Raw genomic sequence first — 22,751 nt, 5'->3', positions numbered from 1 at the left:
GCCCTGAGAGTGGGTGGGGTTAAGGGACTGATGGTCATTGTGGTCCTATGGGACCAGGTGATTTGTGATCAGGGGAATGGCCTATGGGACCAGGTAGGACCTTATGGTCAGGGGCATAACTTCAGGCCTATGGGACCAGGTAGGACCTTATGGTCAGGGGCATAACTTCAGGCCTATGGGACCAGGTAGGACCTTATGGTCAGGGGCATAACTTCAGGCCTATGGGACCAGGTAGGACCTTATGGTCAGGGGCATAACTTCAGGCCTATGGGACCAGGTAGGACCTTATGGTCAGGGGCATAACTTCAGGCCTATGGGACCAGGTAGGACCTTATGGTCAGGGGCATAACTTCAGGCCTATGGGACCAGGTAGGACCTTATGGTCAGGGACATAACTTCAGGCCTATGGGACCAGGTAGGACCTTATGGTCAGGGACATAACTTCAGGCCTATGGGACCAGGTAGGACCTTATAGTCAGGGACATAACTTTTGGCCTATGGGACCAGGTGGCTAATGATCAGGGGAATGGCCTATGAGAGCAGGTAGGACCTTATGGTCGGAGGTTTAACTTCAGGCCTATGAGACCAGGTAGGACCATGGTGGTTGATGGTCAGGGACATAACTTTAGGCCTCACTAGGATGAGAACCTGGTCCTACAGGCCTCAAATTAAGCCTCTGACCCTAAGGCACCAACTGGCTCATCGGCAGGTAACTGAAGCCCAGTCGGGGTAGACAGTCGGGGGAGTAAGGGGCAGTATATCGGGGGGAGGGGCACATACCAGGCCACACTAATCAATGCTGGAGGCTAAATATTCCAGCGGCTCAGATGGTCCCAGTTAGAGGTTCCTGGCTTGGCACCCACCCACCCACGCTCATTGATTTCTACAGCTGCCTTGTACTTTATCCTATCCCCCCGCCCCAGCCTGACGGAGAGGAGTCTGATTCATCTGCCTCCAGTAAGATTACACCTGTCTCTGTGCCAGAGTCAGTCTAGCGCGGCCCGTAACGGATTCCAACCCGCACCTTTTCACCATCACCGAGACGTGTTATTAGATCAAAGGCGACAGCGATTGGCCTGATGTTAAGCATCACATGACCATGTTTGGCTGATCCTATCAGAATGTGTGGCACTGGGTCAGAAATGTCCCGTGAAGGTGATGGGGCATTAGATTGTAAGCTCACTGCGGCAGGGGCTGATGGGAATGGGATAGGGACCTTAGATTGTAAGCTCACTGGGGCAGGGACTGATGGGAATGTGATAGGGACCTTAGATTGTAAGCTCACTGGGGCAGGGACTGATGGGAATGGGATAGGGACCTTAGATTGTAAGCTCACTGGGGCAGGGACTGATGGGAATGGGATAGGGACCTTAGATTGTAAGCTCACTGGGGCAGGGGCTGATGGGAATGGGATAGGGACCTTAGATTGTAAGCTCACTGGGGCAGGGGCTGATGGGAATGGGATAGGGGCCTTAGATTGTAAGCTCACTGGGGCAGGGACTGATGAGAATGGGATAGGGATCTTAGATTGTAAGCTCACTGGGGCAGGGGCTGATGGGAATGGGATAGAGGCCTTAGATTGTAAGCTCACTGGGGCAGGGGCAGATGGGAATGGGATAGGGACCTTAGATTGTAAGCTCACTGGGGCAGGGGCTGATGGGAATGGGATAGGGACCTTAGATTGTAAGCTCACTGGGGCAGGGACTGATGGGAATGGGATAGGGACCTTAGATTGTAAGCTCACTGGGGCAGGGACTGATGGGAATGGGATAGGGACCTTAGATTGTAAGGTCACTGGGCAGGGACTGATGGGAATATGATAGGGACCTTAGATTGTAAGCTCACTGGGGCAGGGGCTGATGGGAATGGGATAGGGACCTTAGATTGTAAGCTCACTGGGGCAGGGGCTGATGGGAATGGGATAGGGACCTTAGATTGTAAGCTCACTGGGGCAGGGACTGATGGGAATGGGATAGGGACCTTAGATTGTAAGCTCACTGGGGCAGGGGCTGATGGGAATGGGATAGGGACCTTAGATTGTAAGCTCACTGGGGCAGGGACTGATGGGAATGTGATAGGGACCTTAGATTGTAAGCTCACTGGGGCAGGGACTGATGGGAATGGGATAGGGACCTTAGATTGTAAGCTCACTGGGGCAGGGGCTGATGGGAATGGGATAGGGACCTTAGATTGTAAGCTCACTGGGGCAGGGGCTGATGGGAATGGGATAGGGACCTTAGATTGTAAGCTCACTGGGGCAGGGACTGATGGGAATGGGATAGGGACCTTAGATTGTAAGCTCACTGGGGCAGGGGCTGATGGGAATGGGATAGGGACCTTAGATTGTAAGCTCACTGGGGCAGGGACTGATGGGAATGTGATAGGGACCTTAGATTGTAAGCTCACTGGGGCAGGGGCTGATGGGAATGAATGTTTAAAGGACAACTAAACCCTAAAAATGAATATGGCTAGAAACACTGTATTTCATGGGCGGCAGGATTGGCAGCAGAAAACATTAATAAAGAAAGGATTAAACCTTGAAACTCTCGTGCCAAGCTGAGTGCCAGCTCTGTGCCAACACAGGACAAGGAGTTCTATTTATAATCACATGTACCCGCTGCCCGGAATCCTCCTCGTTACCGGAGCCAGAGCCCGCCGCAATGCATTCTGGGACTGGGAACACCATCCCTGGGCCTGCAGGCAGCAAGGTTAGGGTTAATGCCAAGCCACCCATTAGGTGCCGAGCCCTATAACTAAACCATCTGGAGGATGGACAAGGCTTTTACTTCCCCTTTAAATTATAAACTTATATTAGTTTATTGCCTATTGTTCAATCCCTGTATCCAGACTGAACCCCGAGTGATTTGGGGGGCGGGGTTTAGCTCATTAACAGACCCAATCAGCATCGTACCTCTGGTGTGGCGGCCGTGACTGTCACGCTGGCCATTAGGCCATTCCTCTTATACATGCTCCCCCACGGGATGCTGGGAGATTTGGCCAGCCTCAGCTGCTGATGCACCGCTGCAGACATGAGTTACCTGCCGGGGAAAAAAGTGATTGGTGGTTAATGTGACCTGTCATTTGGCTCCTCCTACCCATATGTATAAATACAAATATACAGAGAGGGAATGTTCTGGGCACACAATAAGCTGTACCCCCATACTGTACTGTCTAAGGGAAACACTATGGCACCCCCTACCCATATGTATAAATACAAATATACAGAGAAGGAATGTTCTGGGCACACAATAAGCTGTACCCCCATACTGTACTGTCTAAGGGAAACACTATGGCACCCCCTACCCATATGTATAAATACAAATATACAGAGAAGGAATGTTCTGGGCACACAATAAGCTGTACCCCCATACTGTACTGTCTAAGGGAAACACTATGGCACCCCCTACCCATATGTATAAATACAAATATACAGAGAAGGAATGTTCTGGGCACACAATAAGCTGTACCCCCATACTGTACTGTCTAAGGGAAACACTATGGCACCCCCTACCCATATGTATAAATACAAATATACAGAGAGGGAATGTTCTGGGCACACAATAAGCTGTACCCCCATACTGTACTGTCTAAGGGAAACACTATGGCAGCTCCCTCGCTGTGTATAGATACAGATATAGAGGTTAGGGAATGCTGGGAGGCTGCAGGGTGAGGGCCAAGATGTCTGGGTTCTATCAACATCAAACCAGCTGAGAGTTCAAGAGAGGAAAATCCTTGCACAACATGTTACTTCACTCCCCAAAACACGACCCCCCCAATCTCTAACGCCGGATGTTTAGAGACCCCCAAAGCTGGAGACAAACAGGGAAACATTGCAGCCCATCTATTGGCCAATTGTTATTGGCAACACTGGCAGGTTAGCGGCACATTGTGACTCCCATTCTGGGAGAGTCATACAAATGGCATTTAGAGATTTGGGTAAACACGTTATTAACCCCCAGCGAACCGGTGTGGTCTGAGAGCAAAAGGTTTAAAGGGCAACTATTCCCTCAAAATGCCTGTAAGGTATCTCTCTGTACAGGCTATGAGCAAACTTAGGGGGCTGTTCCTGCTGAATTGTGCTTAGTACATGGGAATCCCTATGTGCCATAGTTTTATGGTATCTCTCTGTACAGGCTATGGGCAAACTTAGGGGGCTGTTCCTGCTGAATTGTGCTTAGTACAGGGGAATCCCTATGTGCCATAGTTTTATGGTATCTCTCTGTACAGGCTATGGGCAAACTTAGGGGGCTGTTCCTGCTGAATTGTGCTTAGTACAGGGGAATCCCTATGCTGCCATAGTTTTATGATATCTCTCTGTACAGGCTATGGGCAAACTTAGGGGGCTGTTCCTGCTGAACTGTGCTTAGTACAGGGGAATCCCTATGTGCCATAGTTTTATGGTATCTCTCTGTACAGGCTATGAGCAAACTTAGGGGGCTGTTCCTGCTGAATTGTGCTTAGTACAGGGGAATCCCTATGTGCCATAGTTTTATGGTATCTCTCTGTACAGGCTATGGGCAAACTTAGGGGGCTGTTCCTGCTGAATTGTGCTTAGTACAGGGGAATCCCTATGTGCCATAGTTTTATGGTATCTCTCTGTACAGGCTATGGGCAAACTTAGGGGGCTGTTCCTGCTGAATTGTGCTTAGTACAGGGGAATCCCTATGTGCCATAGTTTTATGGTATCTCTCTGTACAGGCTATGGGCAAACTTAGGGGGCTGTTCCTGCTGAATTGTGCTTAGTACAGGGGAATCCCTATGTGCCATAGTTTTATGGGATCTCTCTGTACAGGCTATGGGCAAACTTAGGGGGCTGTTCCTGCTGAATTGTGCTTAGTACAGGGGAATCCCTATGTGCCATAGTTTTATGGGATCTCTCTGTACAGGCTATGGGCAAACTTAGGGGGCTGTTCCTGCTGAATTGTGCTTAGTACAGGGGAATCCCTATGTGCCATAGTTTTATGGTATCTCTCTGTACAGACTATGAGCAAACTTAGGGTGCTGTTCCTGCTGAATTGTGCTTAGTACAGGGGAATCCCTATGTGCCATAGTTTTATGGTATCTCTCTGTACAGGCTATGAGCAAACTTAGGGGGCTGTTCCTGCTGAATTGTGCTTAGTACAGGGGAATCCCTATGTGCCATAGTTTTATGGTATCTCTCTGTACAGGCTATGAGCAAACTTAGGGGGCTGTTCCTGCTGAATTGTGCTTAGTACAGGGGAATCCCTATGTGCCATAGTTTTATGGGATCTCTCTGTACAGGCTATGGGCAAACTTAGGGGGCTGTTCCTGCTGAATTGTGCTTAGTACAGGGGAATCCCTATGTGCCATAGTTTTATGGGATCTCTCTGTACAGGCGATGGGCAAACTTAGGGGGCTGTTCCTGCTGAATTGTGCTTAGTACAGGGGAATCCCTATGTGCCATAGTTTTATGGGATCTCTCTGTACAGGCTATGGGCAAACTTAGGGGGCTGTTCCTGCTGAATTGTGCTTAGTACAGGGGAATCCCTATGTGCCATAGTTTTATGGTATCTCTCTGTACAGGCTATGGGCAAACTTAGGGGGCTGTTCCTGCTGAATTGTGCTTAGTACAGGGGAATCCCTATGTGCCATAGTTTTATGGTATCTCTCTGTACAGGCTATGGGCAAACTTAGGGGGCTGTTCCTGCTGAATTGGGCTTATTACAGGGGAATCCCTATGTGCCATAGTTTTATGGTATCTCTCTGTACAGGCTATGAGTAAACTTAGGGGGCTGTTCCTGCTGAATAGGGGAATCCCTATGTGCCATAGCTGTACAGTATAATGTGTTAAAGATAATAATGATGTCAGGGTTAAAAACAGTGCAGAGAACTATACAGAGAGGGGCAGTGACTGCCTTAGTTACGGTGCCACCTAGTGGCGGAAGGGCTGCCCGGCAGGATGACGGTTTAATTAGCTGATTAGCCATTGGATACAACGGTTTCCCATTTAGCAGATATAATAAGGGATAAATGCACGGCTGATACCATTACAACTGCCGGGGGGGGGGGGATTAAAGGGGAACTTAACCCCTAATGAAAGCAAATGTAATTCCACGCAATTTCCCAGTGGCCCTTATCCTTATATTATATAATATTATTATTATTCTCTGTATATAGTGCCGACATATTCTACAGCAGAAGAGCTTACAATCTAAGGACCCTATTAGAAGGCCCGTTATTCCGAGCCCCCCGCGAAGAGCGTTCATGTTTCCGGATGATGCCGGACCCCCAGTGCAAACGCTGCAGGATAAACGTGACTTCATATTTGGCACAGGCGGAGGAAACCTTGCAAAGCTGAAAGCGTCAGGGTCCCGGCCAAGACTCGCTTAGCGGGGGGGGGGGGCAATTCCGCTCTCTGGGGGGGGGTCACGTGACAGTTTTACAAGGGTTGGCAAGTGAGGGAGATTTTCCAATCATTAGCCGCCCAAACTGCCCCCCTGGGGGCACAACGTGCTGGGGTTTCCCTGCCAAGGTCGGACCCCCAGATCCAATCCTTGTACAATGAATGGAAATGACAGGAGACAGGAGGTGGGGGAGGTCACATATCCCCCCATTTGCCCTTGGAGCTGAATGCCCCCAACCCTCCTATTGTGTATCCTCCCTTATGTATAGTGAGAACCTTAATGTATGTGATTATATGGGGGGGGGGGTCAAGCCTATGACAACACAGAGCCCCCAGGGAGAGTGCTGCAGTAACTATGGGCTGCCCATATAATCATTACAATACCCATTTAAGTTAACTTTTAGTATGTTACAGAATGGACAATTCTAATCAACTTTTCAATTGGTCTTCATTAATTATTTTTTATAGTTTTTGAACTATTTGCCTTCTTCTTCTAACTCTTTGGGGGTCACTGACCCCAGCAACCAAAACCTATTGCTCTGTGAGGCTCCAGTTTTATTGTTATTGTTACTTTTTATTCCTTATCTTTCTATTCAGCCCCTCCCCTATTCATATACCAGTCTCTCATTCAAACCACTCCCTGGTTGCTAAGGTAATTGGAGCCCTAGCAACAGGATAACTGACCCCGGCAGCCAAACCCTATTGCTCTGTGAGGCTCCAGTTTTATTGTTATTGTTACTTTTTATTCCTTATCTTTCTATTCAGCCCCTCCCCTATTCATATACCAGTCTCTCATTCAAACCACTCCCTGGTTGCTAAGGTAATTGGAGCCCTAGCAACAGGATAACTGACCCCGGCAGCCAAACCCTATTGCTCTGTGAGGCTCCAGTTTTATTGTTATTGTTACTTTTTATTCCTTATCTTTCTATTCAGCCCCTCCCCTATTCATATACCAGCCTCTCATTCCACTTTGTGGTTGCTAAGGTAATTGGAGCCCTAGCAACAGGATAACTGACCCCGGCAGCCAAACCCTATTGCTCTGTGAGGCTCCAGTTTTATTGTTATTGTTACTTTTTATTCCTTATTTTTCTATTCAGTTTGTTCCAATACATATACCAATTTCTTGTTCAAACCACTCCCTGGTTGCTAAGGTAATTTGGACCCTAGCAACCAGATAGCTGCTGAAATTGCAAACTAGAGAGCTGCTGAGCCCTTTCTGGGGTTCATCAGTGGGAATCTGATCAGCTATTATCATTGGCTTCTGCTTTAGCCTATAGGATAAACCCATGTAAATGGGATTTTCTCAAATTTCCTCATCCCTTTTGATCTGTACAATACCTATTGATCCTCTATACATTGAGAACTGGTACCAGTACTGCTGGCAGGGGGGGGGGGGGGGTTCTGGTACTGTACAGTTACTATGGCAACACTCACCCATTCTGGACTCTTGTTTATAAACACAAAGCCTTTTATTCATTCGCACGGGGACGGCCGGCGCCGCTCACATCGCCTCCATGACGGGTCCTGCAAAATAAGATAATGATGGTGGTTAATGTAAATAAAGGGTTAAGGAAGGGCTGATGGGAATTAGCCCCAGGCAGGGGTACTTTGGCCGGCCCAACCCAGACAGCTTCTGGCCATTATGTGTCTGGTACCGAGTTTTATTACAGCCTGTAATTCTGCTAAGCTGCCAGCAGGGGGCTATTAATGGAAGCCATAGGGAGCACTGAGATAGATTATATATATATATATATATATATATATATATATACTGGGGGGCGGGTTCAGTAAGGACCCACTCTATAGGGGGCGCTTCACACTCATGGGGTGTATTTATTAATATTGGAGGCAAACACCACCGCAATCACGGCAACAAATCAGATCATGGCTTCTGATTTCTGTCTAGATGACTGGTTGCTATGGGAAACGTGCCCGGCAATGTCCGTGTCCAACAGTAACAAATCTGCCCCCGAGTGTCCGTGCAGTAAAGTCTTGTAAAGGGGCTGTTCCTACTTGAGTTAACTTTTAGTATGAGAGTCGTATTCTGAGACAATTTGCAATTGGTCTTTTTTTTTTTAAATTATTTGTAGTTTTCTTAATTATTTCAGTTCTGAGACTGATATACGAGTAGGAGAGGGCAGTTCCCTGCCAACGACACACACACACACACACACACACACACACACAATGGGGCGGCCAAGCCCAACTGCAGGGGGGGCCGTTGCTACGGGAACCAAAGGAAGCAAAGTCCTGTGTTTCCTGCAAACGCAGCCAGAACCAGGGGGGGGGAGCAAGGAACGGACCTGGGATTTACTGTGCAGCCCCCCAGCACCAGGGGGGGGGGACGTTTATCCGGGAGCAAATGAATCAGGAATCAGGGAGCGACAGGTAAGAGCTGAGATTGGCCAATGGGCATGAAGGCATTTCTGTGTAAAGGGGAAGTATACCCTAAATCCATGCAGAGTTGATTTCCCATAATGCACGCTGACACGTTACTCTGTGTTCTCTTTGGGACCCTCGGAGCTGCCATAATGCTCTATAGTAACTCTCCCACATAGATTGCAATGCAAGAGCGCCACCCAGTGAGCAGATCTATACAAAATCAGACTGGGGGGGGGCAGCCTTGCATGACCCCCCCATTATACAGAGCTGCACAGAACGTCAGCTGTATGTACTCTGCATAGGAACCCGGTGGGACAGAACCAGTAACGGGTCAGTAAAAGCCCCTTTTAATTACTGCTCGGCCTTATACTTCTATAATAAGATTTCCTGGGGGGGGGGGGGCATCTAACTATCACTATTAATATGGAGTAGTGCAGAGTAGGGGGCTACAGCTAGCAGAGGAGGGGGCTACGGCTAGCAGAGGAGGGGGCTACGGCTGGCAGAGTAGGGGGCTACGGCTGGCAGAGTAGGGGGCTACTGCTGGCAGAGTAGGGGGCTACGGCTGGCAGAGGAGGGGGCTATGGCTGGCAGAGGAGGGGGCTACAGCTAGCAGAGGAGGGGGCTATGGCTAGCAGAGGAGGGGGCTACGGCTGGCAGAGTAGGGGGCTACGGCTGGCAGAGTAGGGGGCTACAGCTAGCAGAGGAGGGGGCTACGGCTAGCAGAGGAGGGGGCTACGGCTGGCAGAGTAGGGGGCTACGGCTGGCAGAGTAGGGGGCTACTGCTGGCAGAGTAGGGGGCTACGGCTGGCAGAGGAGGGGGCTACGGCTGGCAGAGGAGGGGGCTACGGCTAGCAGAGTAGGGGGCTACGGCTGGCAAAGTAGGGGGCTACGGCTGGCAGAGTAGGGGGCTACGGCTGGCAGAGTAGGGGGCTACGGCTGGCAAAGTAGGGGGCTACGGCTGGCAGAGTAGGGGGCTACGGCTGGCAGAGTAGGGGGCTACGACTGGCAGAGGAGGGGCTACGGCTGGCAGAGTAGGGGCTACGACTGGCAGAGGAGGGGGGCACTAAAGGTAAACAACCCCTTTATTAATGCGGCAGAACTACAACTCTGCTCTGGCTTATACCCTAGATTTTATATGGGAGGATAATGGGAGTTGTAGTTCAGCAACACCTGGGGCCCCAAGGCTAAAAAACGTGAATAGAAACAGATACTCACAGGGTACAGGAAGATGTTGTTGAACTACACCTTCCAGGCACTCACTGGTTAAATCTGACTAATAAGTGACAGAAGCAATACCGCAATGGGACACTGGGGGGAGCTCCCGCACTGCACTTCCCAGGGCTGCTAACCAGCTGCTTCTGCTACATTGTTTCAACAGTCAGAACCAGCAGTGCAGCAATGACATTTACACATTGTATCTTTGCCAAACACACAGAGACAAGATGCCCCAAGCGGACCCCCCTGTCCATACAGTAAGGATCCAGCAGAGCTACTGGGTGACGGACGCCAGTGAGGAGAGGCTGCTGCAGTCGGGGGCAGTTCTGCTGGCCAGGGAGGTGACCCAAGTGGACTACTACGACACCGACACGTATGACCTTGCCATGAAAGGGGCGTGGCTCAGTAAGAGCAGGGGCAAATGGCAACTCATCGTAGACCAAGGTGGGAGTGACAGCACAACGGCCAATCAGAAGGGAGATGATCCGTCCGACGCCGACGCCCCGACATGTTACGAGCTGCTAGACGAGCGGGAGATTGTTGCTTATCTGGCCAGACTTCTACCCCCGGGGGGCAAATCCTCGGCTCAGGCCGTGGGCGACTTCATTCGGCAGCAGGGGGTCCGTCACTATGGCAACTACCAGAGCGTCACCCGTGCCACCTACAGGCTGACCGACGCCTACACCGTGACCCTCAGCGCCGAGCCGGCGGCCCCCAAACAGGCGGCGCTGATACGCGGGGACGTGGGGATCGATGGCGTTACCCGAGGCTTCCAGCGAATGGAGGAGCTGGCCGGCCAACTGGATTTACTGCCCCAGACCAAGGCATAAGCTACAGCTGGGCGGGGGCATGTACGGGCATGTTCGGTATTAAAATAACCTGGTTGCTAGGGCCCCTGACCCTAGTAACCATGCAGAGGTACGACAGACTGAAAGGTCCCGCCAAAAAACCTTTAGGCATCTTCTCTGCTTCTTGGTTGTCCCGAGAAACCAGTCTGAAGGTTAACTTCCCCTTTAATAATCTAAAGATGCCCTGGAAGCTAGGACCTCCCCCTTTACTGTTTCCCCCGCGCCATTGGGCCGGGAGCCTGCACCGGAATTATATGATTGGCTGTGCCATTGGCAGGACACATACCATAATATGGCTGCGCACTGTACTGGACATCCGAAATAAAAGTAGTAACCTTTTGCAGCAGCACGGGGGAGTGTATTTCATGGTACGCATGTCAATATCTCTACTTCCTGTGCATCGGGGAGTGTATTTCCTGATACTCATGTCAATATCTCTACTTCCTGTGCACTGGGGAGTGTATTTCCTGATACTCATGTCAATCTCTCTACTTCCTGTGCACGGGGAGGGTATTTCCTGGTACTCGTTTCAATATCTCTACATACTGTGCACGGGGGGGAGTGTATTTCCTTGTACTCATGTCAATAGCTCTACTTCCTGTGCATGGGGAGGGTATTTCCTGATACTCGTGTCAATATCTCTACTTCCTGTGCACGGGAGAGGGTATTTCCTGGTACTCATGTGTCTGTCTCTCCTTCCTGTGCATGGGGGAGTGTATTTCCTGGTACTCCTGTCAATATCTCTACTTCCTGTGCATGGGGGAGTGTATTTCCTGGTACTCCTGTCAATATCTCTACTTCCTGTGCACAGGGGAGTGTATTTTCTGGTACTCCTGTCAATATTTCTACTTCCTGTGCACGGGGAGGGTATTTCCTGGTACTCGTTTCAATATCTCTACTTACTGTGCACGGGGGGGAGTGTATTTCCTTGTACTCATGTCAATATCTCTACTTCCTGTGCATGGGGAGGGTATTTCCTGGTACTCGTTTCAATATCTCTACTTAATGTGCACGGGGGAGAGTGTATTTCCTGGTACTCATGTCAATAACTCTACTTCCTATGCACGGGGGAGTGTATTTCCTGGTACTCATGTCAATATCTCTACTTCCTGTGCATGGGGGAGTGTATTTCCTGGTACTCGTGTGTCTGTCTCTCCTTCCTGTGCATGGGGGAGTGTATTTCCTGATACTCATGTCAATATCTCTACTTCCTGTGCACGGGGGAGTGTATATCTTTGTACTCATGTCAATATCTCTACTTCCTATGCACGGGGGAGTGTATTTCCTGATACTCATGTCAATATCTCTACTTCCTGTGCACAGGGGAGTGTATTTCCTGATACTCATGTCAATATCTCTACTTCCTGTGCACGGGGGAGTGTATTTCCTGATACTCATGTCAATATCTCTACTTCCTGTGCACAGGGGAGTGTATTTCCTGATACTCATGTCAATATCTCTACTTCCTGTGCACGGGGGAGTGTATTTCCCAGTACTCATGTGACTGTCTCTACTTCCAAGTCCCCCCACCCAACGACTGCTCAAGCCCCTCCCATAGAAGCCACGCCCCCCCCCCCCCCCCCCCCCCAGCCTGGGCCCATTACTGCCGGTGACCCATTCCTTTATCAAAGTGATAAGAAAGCTTAGCAGAGGCCGAGCAAACAAAACCACCGGATGTTAAAAATAAAATGTGAGTCAGTGTGACACCCAATATGTGGGGGGGGGAAGGCATGGATATTAAAGGGTAAATACACCACTTTTTAAGTGACGGTCCCATCCCTGGCCAATGGCTGAGGCTTATACACTTCTGGGGCAATTAGCTCTGATCTATTGATGCAAATACCGAATGGCAGATAAATAGGGAGAAGGTATTGACCCCATGTACTAATTGCCCGGCTCGCTGATTGATTTACTGGGCCGGGCTGATTTATTGCTATTGGGCGGCCAAGGACATGATGTTTATTGGAGAAGCCATATTTCCTGCAAACACTAGGGGGGGGGGGCGGGACCACAAAGGGGCTTTATTGCTCTGATACAGCATCATTGTGCCCCCATTGGCAGAGATAATGCAGATATTGTACAGTGAGAGAGCCACCTAGTGGTGCTCCGTGGAACTGCACCCTGTATTTGTGCCTTTATATAACGCCCAGTGCCAGCAGCTCAATAGAGGGGCCCCAACGAGACAGCCGTGACTTATGAGTGTCTGGGAGCTGTGAGACAGGGCACAAAGAGACAGGGCACAAAGGGACAGGGCACAAAGGGAGGGCAGGGCGGCCCCCTCCGGCACATATACCGGGGGGAGAGCAAAGTATTTGCTTTTCCCACTCCCTTGTCAAGAAACTCTATGGAACAAAAGGAAGGGAGCTGTTTCTCAGGGTGCCCCCCCCCCCCCGGTACCCCAAGCCCAGGCCGTATCTCTCTCACACCTCTCTATGGGGGGCAAAAAGCAGCCCCCGCTCCTTTATCATGAAAGGCAAAATCCAGAGCCCTAGACAAGTGCAGATCCACAGTAGCGTGGCCAATAACTGATTTATATCTCGCCTGCTTGTAGCCAATCAGAGCCTAAGGATGCTCAGGGCTACCCAACCAGTGGCCAATCAGAGCCTATAGATGCTCAGAGCTAGCCCAACCAGTGGCCAATCAGAGCATTAGAACACTCAAGGCTAGACCAACCTCAGAACATAAAGACACTCAGGGCTAGCCCAACCAGTAGCCAATCAGACCATAAGGACACTAAGGGCTAGCCCAATCAGTAGCCAATCAGAACTTAAGGACTCTCAGGGCTAGCCCAACCAGTAGCCAATCAGAACATAAGGACTCTCAGGGCTAGCCCAACCAGTAGCCAATCAGAACATAAGGACACTCAGGGCTAGCCCAACCAGTAGCCAATCAGAACATAAGGACACTCAGGGCTAGCCCAACCAGTAGCCAATCAGAACATAAGGACACTCAGGGCTAGCCCAACCAGTAGCCAATCAGAGCATAAGGACTCTCAGGGCTAACCCAACCAATATCCAATCAGAGCATAAGGACTCTCAGGGCTAGCCCAACCAATAGCCAATCAGAGCATTAGAACACTCAAAGCTAGACCAACCTCAGAACATAAGAACATTCAGGGCTAGCCCAACCAGTTGCCAATCAGAGCATAAGGACTCCCAGAGCTAACCCAATCAGTAGCCTATCAGAGCATAAGAAAACTCAAGGTTAAACCAACCAAGCCAATCAGAGCACTAGAACACTCACAGCACCAGAATATTCACAGCACTATTCGCAACCCACAGCCAATCATATCACTGAAATAGTCACAGAGCCAAACCATAATATATCCATTAGAATCAAAAGGCTGAACAAACCAATCAGACAAGAACAGGGCTGTAGCCAATCACCCGCCCCAAAACAACGTTCTTGGCATTCCTCCCTGAGAATGTCTCTATTATTCTTTCAGTGAAACTGCACTGGACAATGGCGTCCCATAAAGGGGTAGAGAGGGATATTCCAAGACAATTTGCAATTGGTCTTCATTTTTTATTATTTGCCGTTTTTTAGTTATTTCAGTGTTTGTTCAGCAGCTATCTGGTTGCTAGGGTCCAATTTACCTTAGCAACCAGGGAGCTGTTTGAACGAGAGGCTGATATATGAATAGGGGAGGGGCTAAGTTGAAAGATAAGGAATAAAAAATAAAAATCACAATAAAACTGAAGCCTCACGGAGCAATAGGGTTTGGCTGCCGGGGTCAGTGACCCCCATTTGAAAGCTGCAAAGAGTCGAAAGTGCAAATAATTGAAAAACTATAAGAAATAAATAATGAAGACCAATGGAAAAGCTGCTCATAATTGGCCATGTAAAAGGGATAGTACTCAGGCAAGATTACTGGGGGGGGGCATTCCCAGCATCCCCTGCCAGCCCATCTCTAAGGGCACAATCTGGGGGATCTGCACTGCTGATAACGACTCCATAACAGTGCGATAACCATCATTTTTGCAAAACAAAAAAACAACCCCCCCCCCCCAAATGATACCCAGTTAAATAGCTTTGGGCTGTGAAACCAGTAAATGTTTTGCTTAGGTTTGGCCACTTAACCCTTTGCGTGAACAGAACCCGTATAACCAGTCGGCTATTTATAAACAGCTCCCAGGGTAGGAAATAATGTGATTGGGCTGAAAGCAGCCGGGGCTTCCGGAACATTCAGCTTCCAAAGTGGGAACATGGGGTTCCGGCTCACAGTCGGGGTTCCATCCCACAGGGGGCAGTTGGGTTGGGCTCAGGGCTCAGTCAGGGAAGGTTCCCACTAGATGGTGGAACAGTGTTGCTGGGAGTTGCTCCCATTCAGCCACAAGAGCATTAGTCAGGTTGGGCAGTGATGTTGGGGATCAGGCTCACAGTCGGGGTTCCATCCCACAGGGGGCAGTTGGGTTGGGCTCAGGGCTCAGTCAGGGAAGGTTCCCACTAGATGGTGGAACAGTGTTGCTGGGAGTTGCTCCCATTCAGCCACAAGAGCATTAGTCAGGTTGGGCAGTGATGTTGGGGATCAGGCTCACAGTCGGGGTTCCATCCCACAGGGGGCAGTTGGGTTGGGCTCAGGGCTCAGTCAGGGAAGGTTCCCACTAGATGGTGGAACAGTGTTGCTGGGAGTTGCTCCCATTCAGCCACAAGAGCATTAGTCAGGTTGGGCAGTGATGTTGGGGATCAGGCTCACAGTCGGGGTTCCATCCCACAGGGGGTCAGTAGGGTTGGGCTCAGGGCTCAGTCAGGGAAGGTTCCCACTAGATGGTGGAACAGTGTTGCTGGGAGTTCCGGGGTTCCAGTTCATCCCACCTTTAACTTTTAGTATATTATAGAATGGCCAATTCTAAGCAACTTTTCACTTGGTCTTCATTATTTATTTCTTACAGTTTTTGAATTATTTCCCTCCTTCTTCTGACTCTTTCCAGCTTTCAAATGGGGGTCACCGACCCCGGCAGCCAAACCCTATTGCTCTGTGAGGCTCCAGTTTTATTGTTATTGTTACTTTTTATTCCTTATCTCTCTATTCAGCCCCTCCCCTATTCATATACCAGCCTCTCATCCAAACACTCCCTGGTTGCTAAGGTAATTTGAGCCCTAGCAACAGGATAACTGACCCCGGCAGCCAAAACCTATTGCTCTGTGAGGCTCCAGTTTTATTGTTATTGTTACTTTTTATTCCTTGTCTTTCTATTCAGCCCCTCCCCTATTCATATACCAGTCTCTCATCCAAACACTCCCTGGTTGCTAAGGTAATTTGAGCCCTAGCAACAGGATAACTGACCCCGGCAGCCAAAACCTATTGCTCTGTGAGGCTCCAGTTTTATTGTTATTGTTACTTTTTATTCCTTATCTTTCTATTCAGCCCCTCCCCTATTTATATACCAGCCTCTCATCCAAACCACTCCCTGGTTGCTAAGGTTATTTGAGCCCTAGCAACCAGATAACTGTTATAACTCCAAACTGCAGAGCTGCTGAACAATTATTGAAATAATTAAAAAACTAAAAATAATAAAAAATGAAGACCAACTGCAAATTGTCTCGGAATATCACTCTCTATATCATATTAAATGTTAACTCAAAGCTCCCCACCAATACCTGTACTGATGACTGCTCCCCATTGACAGTTTAAAACACAGTAATGTTGCCATACTGTTGCTAAGCTGTCTGACCCTAGAAACCAGCTAGGGACGTAAGTGCCATGATAGAAAAACCAGGAAAAAAAATAAACGCATACACGTGAAGAGAAAAGAGATAAAATGTAGCCATTAATATAATATTAGGCAAAGTTTCCCCTTTAGAAGACACGTATCACATGTGCATTCTTGGCCAATCAGAAAAATTGCTGCATTCGATTCGTCGGTTGCTGGGCAGACTCCGGGCAAAGTCAGGAACAAAAGTGAAATATTAAGTGCCCCAGATCAGTAAACAGAGCACTGTTTATCAGTGTTTATTGGTTGCTATAACTATGGTCCGTTCCACCGGGCAAAGTGCTGATACGGGGGTAGAATTTCCCTTGGGCTGTCTGCTGGCTCCGGGCCAGTACCAATAACAGGCGGGGGAACACACGGTGCCGCCACGTTGTTATCAAAAATATGGCTGCCCATTCGCAGAAAGTTCCGCTGCACTGGCGACTGCTGGGCCAATCCAGAGATTCCGCCCCCTGGGCTGGTATGACTTGTCCACCCTGCCCACTTGACATCTAACAAGCTTTGGTCAGATATCTACGAGGAAGTGGGCCATTTTGAAACCATGCTCTACAGGCAGTGAAGACATTGATGGGTTCCTTTAGAACCAGACTCTTCCTGAAGCCTCGGCAATCAACTGAAGATACCCCCAAGGGCATATTCCTACTGGCCCCTACAGTCCAGATTATTACAGGAACCAGGCCCAGGTTACACCACACCATGCTCACATAGCTGTTTGGGACTATACAGATTAGTTGACCTTCTGGAGAGTTGACCGTGTCGGCACCAACAGCTGGATCATAACTGTCCAACTCAACTCATAATCTCAGAGGTTTTCAAAAACACCCCTTGGACAGCTAGAACACTGTCTGGCCATATCTGGTCCAACCACCTCAGTAGGAGATGCTGAGAGAAAACTCAAAATGATCTTGAGAAGATCCATCAAGAGAATGAACATTTTCACTCTCTACGGTTCAAAAAGTTGATCGTTTTACCAAAAATGTCAGAAAAGAAAGAGACTTTAAAGTTAAAGGTTTCTTCGGGGGGGGGGGGGGTTGTCGGAAAGAAAGTTACTTATGATGTGGGGGAGTCATTGCTCAACAAATACTTAGCCGGCTCAGTTACAGTAACAATAACAGGTGGTGGAACACACGGTGGTACCACGTTGTTATCAAAAAATTTGGCTGCTCATTCACGGAAAGGTCCGCTGCACTGGCAACTGCTGGGCAAATTCAAAGTTTCTGCCCCCTGGTACATCACATGGAGGAGTCAGGGCTGGTATGACTTGTCCACCATGCCTATTTGACATCTAACAAGCTTTGGTCAGATATCTACAAGGAAGGTTGAATCCATACTCTACAGGCAGCCAAGACATTGATGGGTTCCTTTAGAACCAGACTCATCCTGAAGCCTCGGCAATCAACTGAAGGTACCTCCAAGGGCATTTTCCTACTGGCCCCTACAGTTCAGATGTGGTAAAATCCCCAAGGAACCATTTATGTCCAGGGATCCCCAGGTTACACCACACCATGCTCACATAGCTGTTTGGGAATATACTGATTAGTTGACCTTCTGGTGAGTTGACCAACAGCTGGGTCATAACTGTCCAATGTCTAACTCAACTCATAGTCACAGAGGCTTTAAAAAAACACTCTTTGGACAACTAGGAACACTGTCTGGCCATATCTCAGATGCTGAGGAAAACTCAAAAGGATCTACAGAAGATTCACCAAGAAGAAGTTTTTTACTCTCTACAGTCATTTTTCCAAAAATGCCAGAAAATGATGTTCCTTGGGGGCAAAAGTTACTTATGGGGGAGTCAACGCTCAACAGATACTTTCAACTGCACTCAGTGAGAGCTCATAGCCATTTTGGGAAAACATTTTTAACCTAGGGGGCCAGATGGTTGAAAAAAGAATTAGAAGACGTGTCCTTCACCATCTCCTACTCTAGATATTCTTCAATGCAAAAGCTCTCAATTCTTCTCCAAGTAAAAATCCCGACCCCCTTACGTAAAGCCCACCCTATGCGTTCACTCTCCAAAAGGAATATCATCCTTCCAGTTTCAGTAATACGCCCCAACTTGTATCCATGTCCCCTGGATCCCAGTGAGCGGATTCTGGATAAGGTTCTACAAATGGAGCATGGGGTGATTCTGAACGCTGAGGAGTTTTGTAGTTCTGTGTCAGGGGATGAGGAACCTCTATGGTTTTGAACTGGACCTGATAGGCAGTTTCTTAATGGGTTCTTAATGGTTTTGCAGTGGGGCCCAGTTACCAACAAATCCCAACTCCAGCATAACTTTACACATTGGTTCCCTTTATCCCAAACCAGACCCCCGGCCCCATCGTACCTAAGCAACTAGCCTAACGTGCTGTCCATATGCTCGCACACATAGTAAATATTTCCCGCATTCCTTACACGCCGCCCTTAGCCCATGACTGTGTGACGTGTCTACAAGTGTTTGTGTTGCCATCTCTACACATGTTGTGTCAATACTACAGTCTCCTGGCTCTGCAACTCCCTGACCCTCCATATTGACCCAGCACACAATTCCCACACTCTAGAAACAAGACCAGCCCCTACATTGCAAATGTTCAGAAGCTGTCCATGTCCATAACAAGGTTTTTCTTGCCCTTTAATCTGCATTATGATGTGTTGAGGAATCCCTACTCCCCCTCCCGCTGTGCTTCCACATTTCAAACCAATGGAGATGGAAGTTTTCAAACGACTCCCACATGTTTTGTTTTTTTTTTTTTTTAGCCGACAGCATTTTTTTGGTTGCCATGGCAACTGTAACAATATCTATTTGGGAAGGGGAAAATAGAGAGCGGATGTCTGGGAGCATCTTCTGCAGAGTTGGGAAAAAGCCAAAAAAGACATAACAAGGAAAGAAGGGGCTAATTGATTTCTAACTTCAGCCCCTAACCCTTAGCATGGGGCCCAGCCTGGGAGCCATATTGGCTAATGCCCAAGCATACACACAGCGGTCATACTAGATGATCTTACTTGCCACCAGAGGTAGACATGGACCTCTAGTTCAGTCTCTTTTGAATGAATAGGCAGCCACCAAAACCAAAATGATCCCACCAATCCCTAACCAGGGCTAATTCATAAACTAATCAGGTCAAGAAGGACACTATATTGGCCAAAGATTGGTCAGTCATTAATGGCCATGGGTGTGGCACAGGACCACAGAGTGATTCAAGCTGGATGGGCGGATAAATTAGGCAAAATATCTGAAGAACCGGCAGTCTTTACGCCTAAGACCAAAGACCAGAACCAAAGGGGACTGGTCCAGAACTGAACCAAAGAGCCTGGGGAGAGAAATCTTAATGTGTATAGCCGGCTTTAGCATTGTGTTGGTCAGGGCCTTCTAGGGCCCACCACAGAATCTCCACGAAGGAGACAGTAACAAGTCTCATATAGTTCTCTGGTGGGCTAATGGGAAGGTCTACCTGGAGATCATCCAGACCAACCCTGATTAAACCTGGCCATAAACAGTCTGATGAAGGCTGCCTATTTGATTGAACCAAGGAGCCTGTATTGAGGTTGCTTTAGATGCTGAAATTGGTCGTTAGGCAGAGAAATCTTAATGTGTATGGGCAGCTTTAGAGTTGTGTTGGTCTGGGCCTTCTAGAGCCCACCACAGAACCTGACATTGAGGACCATGTTTCACAACAGCTTGATGGAGACAGTAACAAGTCTCATATAGACCTCTGGTGAGCTAATGGGAAGGTCTACCTGGAGATCATCCAGACCAACCCTGATTAAACCTGGCCATAAACAGTCTGATGAATGCTGCTTATTTGATTAAACCAAAGAGCTTTTGACGCTGAAATTGGTCGTTAGGGAGAGAAATCTTAACGTGTATGGCCAGCTTTAGAGTTGTGTTGGTCCCGGCCTTCTAGGGCCCACCCTAGAACCTGACATTGAGGACCATGTTTCACAACGACGGAGACAGTAACAAGTCTCATATAGTTCTCTGGTGGGCTAATGGGAAGGTCTACCTGGAGATCATCTAGTCCAACCCTGAGTAAAGGTGGCCATACATGGTAAGATCTTCTCCTGATATCCCCACCTACGGGTGGCTGATATTGGGCTAATTCAGTTGTTTGGCCCTGGGGCCAAACGATTGAATTAGAACGACGTATGGGCGCAGTCGGTTTGGGGACCATATCAACAGACCAATAAGCTGTTGAGTCGGTCTAAGATACCGATATTGGCAGCTAGAATCGCCCCATGTATGGCCACCTGTAGGCTGGCCATAAACAGTCCGATGAAGGCTGCATATTTGGCCCCTCCATACCGAATAGGCAGCTGAACAAAAAATCAAGCAGGTATCTACAGGGCAGTTAAAAAATGCCAGGACCATGTCAGAGTGTTGATGTGGCCATGTCCCTAAAGGTGGCCATACACGGGCAGATTCTAGCGGGTCTGCCCAACCCACATCTGGCCTGAAATTGGCCAGATCTTGATGGGGAAGGTTTGATTTTTCTGTCGACGAGGACACCTATACCCACCGTTTTAATTTGATCGTTTGGCCCAAGGGCCAATGACGGAATTGGCCCAATATCACCTACCCGTAGGTGTGGAGAAGATCCGCTCGCTTGGCGATAATAAAGGCAAAGTCTGGCCAAAAGTGACACTTTACATCACAGGCCAGTGGGGGCATTTGGGCAAATCTCAATGAATCCATAGAAGCGGGAGAGACAGGTCGGTCTGATGAACACCAGGCAGCGGAGGGAAAGCCACCGGGCACGTGGCCAAAAGCACTTCCAGGCCGAGGGAGCAGCAATGGATGCCAGAAGTTATATTTATTCGTATGACGAGGCTACTCTATCAAAGAACAGTTTATTAAATCCCCTCCGTTCTGTTCCAAGGGCCATCGACCGCAAAATAAATATCTTAAAGCGGTAGTTCACCTTTACATTAACTTTTAGACCTTCCTATTCTGAGACAATTTGCAATTGGGCTTCATTTATGCTTTTTGTTCAGCAGCTGGTTGCTAGGGTCTTATTTCCCTTTAGCAACCAGGCAGTGGTTTGAAAGGGTGACTGTTATATGAATAGGGGAGGGGCTGAATAGAAAGATAAGGAATTAAAATGAACAATAACAATAAAACTGGAGCCTCACAGAGCAATAGGTTTTGGCTGCCGGGGTCAGTTATCCTGTTGCTAGGGCTCCAATTACCTTAGCAACCAGGGAGCAGTTTGAATGAGAGGCTGGTATATGAATAGGGGAGGGGCTGAATAGAAAGATAAGGAATACAAAGTAACAGTAACAATAAAACTGGAGCCTCACAGAGCAATAGGGTTTGGCTGCCGGGGTCAGTTATCCTGTTGCTAGGGCTCCAATTACCTTAGCAACCAAGGAGGGGTTTGAATGAGAGGCTGGTATATGAATAGGGGAGGGGCTGAATAGAAAGATAAGGAATAAAAAGTAACAATAACAATAAAACTGGAGCCTCACAGAGCAATAGGGTTTGGCTGCCGGGGTCAGTTATCCTGTTGCTAGGGCTCCAATTACCTTAGCAACCAAGGAGGGGTTTGAATGAGAGGCTGGTATATGAATAGGGGAGGGGCTGAATAGAAAGATAAGGAATAAAAAGTAACAATAACAATAAAACTGGAGCCTCACAGAGCAATAGGGTTTGGCTGCCGGGGTCAGTTATCCTGTTGCTAGGGCTCCAATTACCTTAGCAACCAAGGAGGGGTTTGAATGAGAGGCTGGTATGTGAATAGGGGAGGGGCTGAATAGAAAGATAAGGAATAAAAAGTAACAATAACAATAAAACTGGAGCCTCACAGAGCAATAGGGTTTGGTTGCCGGGGTCAGTGACCCCCATTTGAAAGCTGGAAAGAGGCAGAAGAGAAAGGCAAAATAAGTCACAAATTATAAAAAATAAGGACCAACTGCAAAGTTGCTAGGAATAGGCCATTCTATAACATACTAAAAGTTAGTGTAAAGGTGAACTAACCCTTTAATGGAAGAATCAGAGGAACTGGGCAGCTTGGCCCCATGTTGTATTTCAGGCCCCCCCGGGAGCCAATCAGGATGAGCGACTGGCACCGTCCCGGCGTCTCCAGGCTCTGTCACTGTATCCGCACAGGGGGAGATCCAATTCAGCTTACTGGTTATTTAAGAGGTAACTGATACGGACCCTGAAGCTGCGGATTCAAAGGGACATCGGTTCTGTTACCTCGGGACACTAATCCTGACGCGGTGAGGGGGGGGGGGTCGTGCAACTGC

The 22,751-nt window shown here is 48.6% G+C and overlaps 2 protein-coding genes across 5 annotated transcripts in view; one reads left to right on the top strand and one right to left on the bottom strand.

The window, feature by feature from the left end:
* The window catches only part of ralgps1 (Ral GEF with PH domain and SH3 binding motif 1), a 197,615-nt gene that overhangs the window by 162,927 nt on the left and 11,937 nt on the right, over nt 1-22,751 (bottom strand). For all 4 annotated transcript variants that reach the window (XM_031891078.1, XM_031891079.1, XM_031891076.1 and 1 more), the window contains exons 2-3: nt 7,799-7,888; nt 2,912-3,038 (exon numbers count right to left, since the gene is read on the bottom strand). In XM_031891078.1, the coding sequence (XP_031746938.1) occupies nt 2,912-3,031 (120 nt within the window). In that variant the 5' untranslated portion in view covers nt 3,032-3,038; nt 7,799-7,888. The remainder of the gene's footprint in view (nt 1-2,911; nt 3,039-7,798; nt 7,889-22,751) is intronic.
* LOC101732925 lies at nt 8,600-11,155 on the top strand. Its single transcript, XM_004917536.4, has 2 exons — nt 8,600-8,752; nt 10,182-11,155. Exons 1-2 carry the CDS (start codon nt 8,727-8,729, stop codon nt 10,789-10,791), a joined length of 636 nt encoding a protein of 211 aa, XP_004917593.1. The 5' UTR covers nt 8,600-8,726; the 3' UTR covers nt 10,792-11,155.

This window comes from Xenopus tropicalis, chromosome 8 (genome assembly GCF_000004195.4).
Source record: "Xenopus tropicalis strain Nigerian chromosome 8, UCB_Xtro_10.0, whole genome shotgun sequence".
NCBI lineage: Eukaryota > Metazoa > Chordata > Amphibia > Anura > Pipidae > Xenopus > Xenopus tropicalis.
The sequence above is the reverse complement of the archived record's forward strand: the minus strand, read 5'-3'. Positions and strand labels throughout refer to the sequence as shown.

Bases quoted from the DNA above. Each gene is read 5' to 3' on its own strand.
- LOC101732925 (XM_004917536.4), top strand. From the start codon at position 8,727: ATGAATCAGGAATCAGGGAGCGACAG. The intron at 8,753-10,181 runs GTAAGAGCTGAG...CCAAACACACAG, and splicing joins CAGGAATCAGGGAGCGACAG to AGACAAGATGCCCCAAGCGG.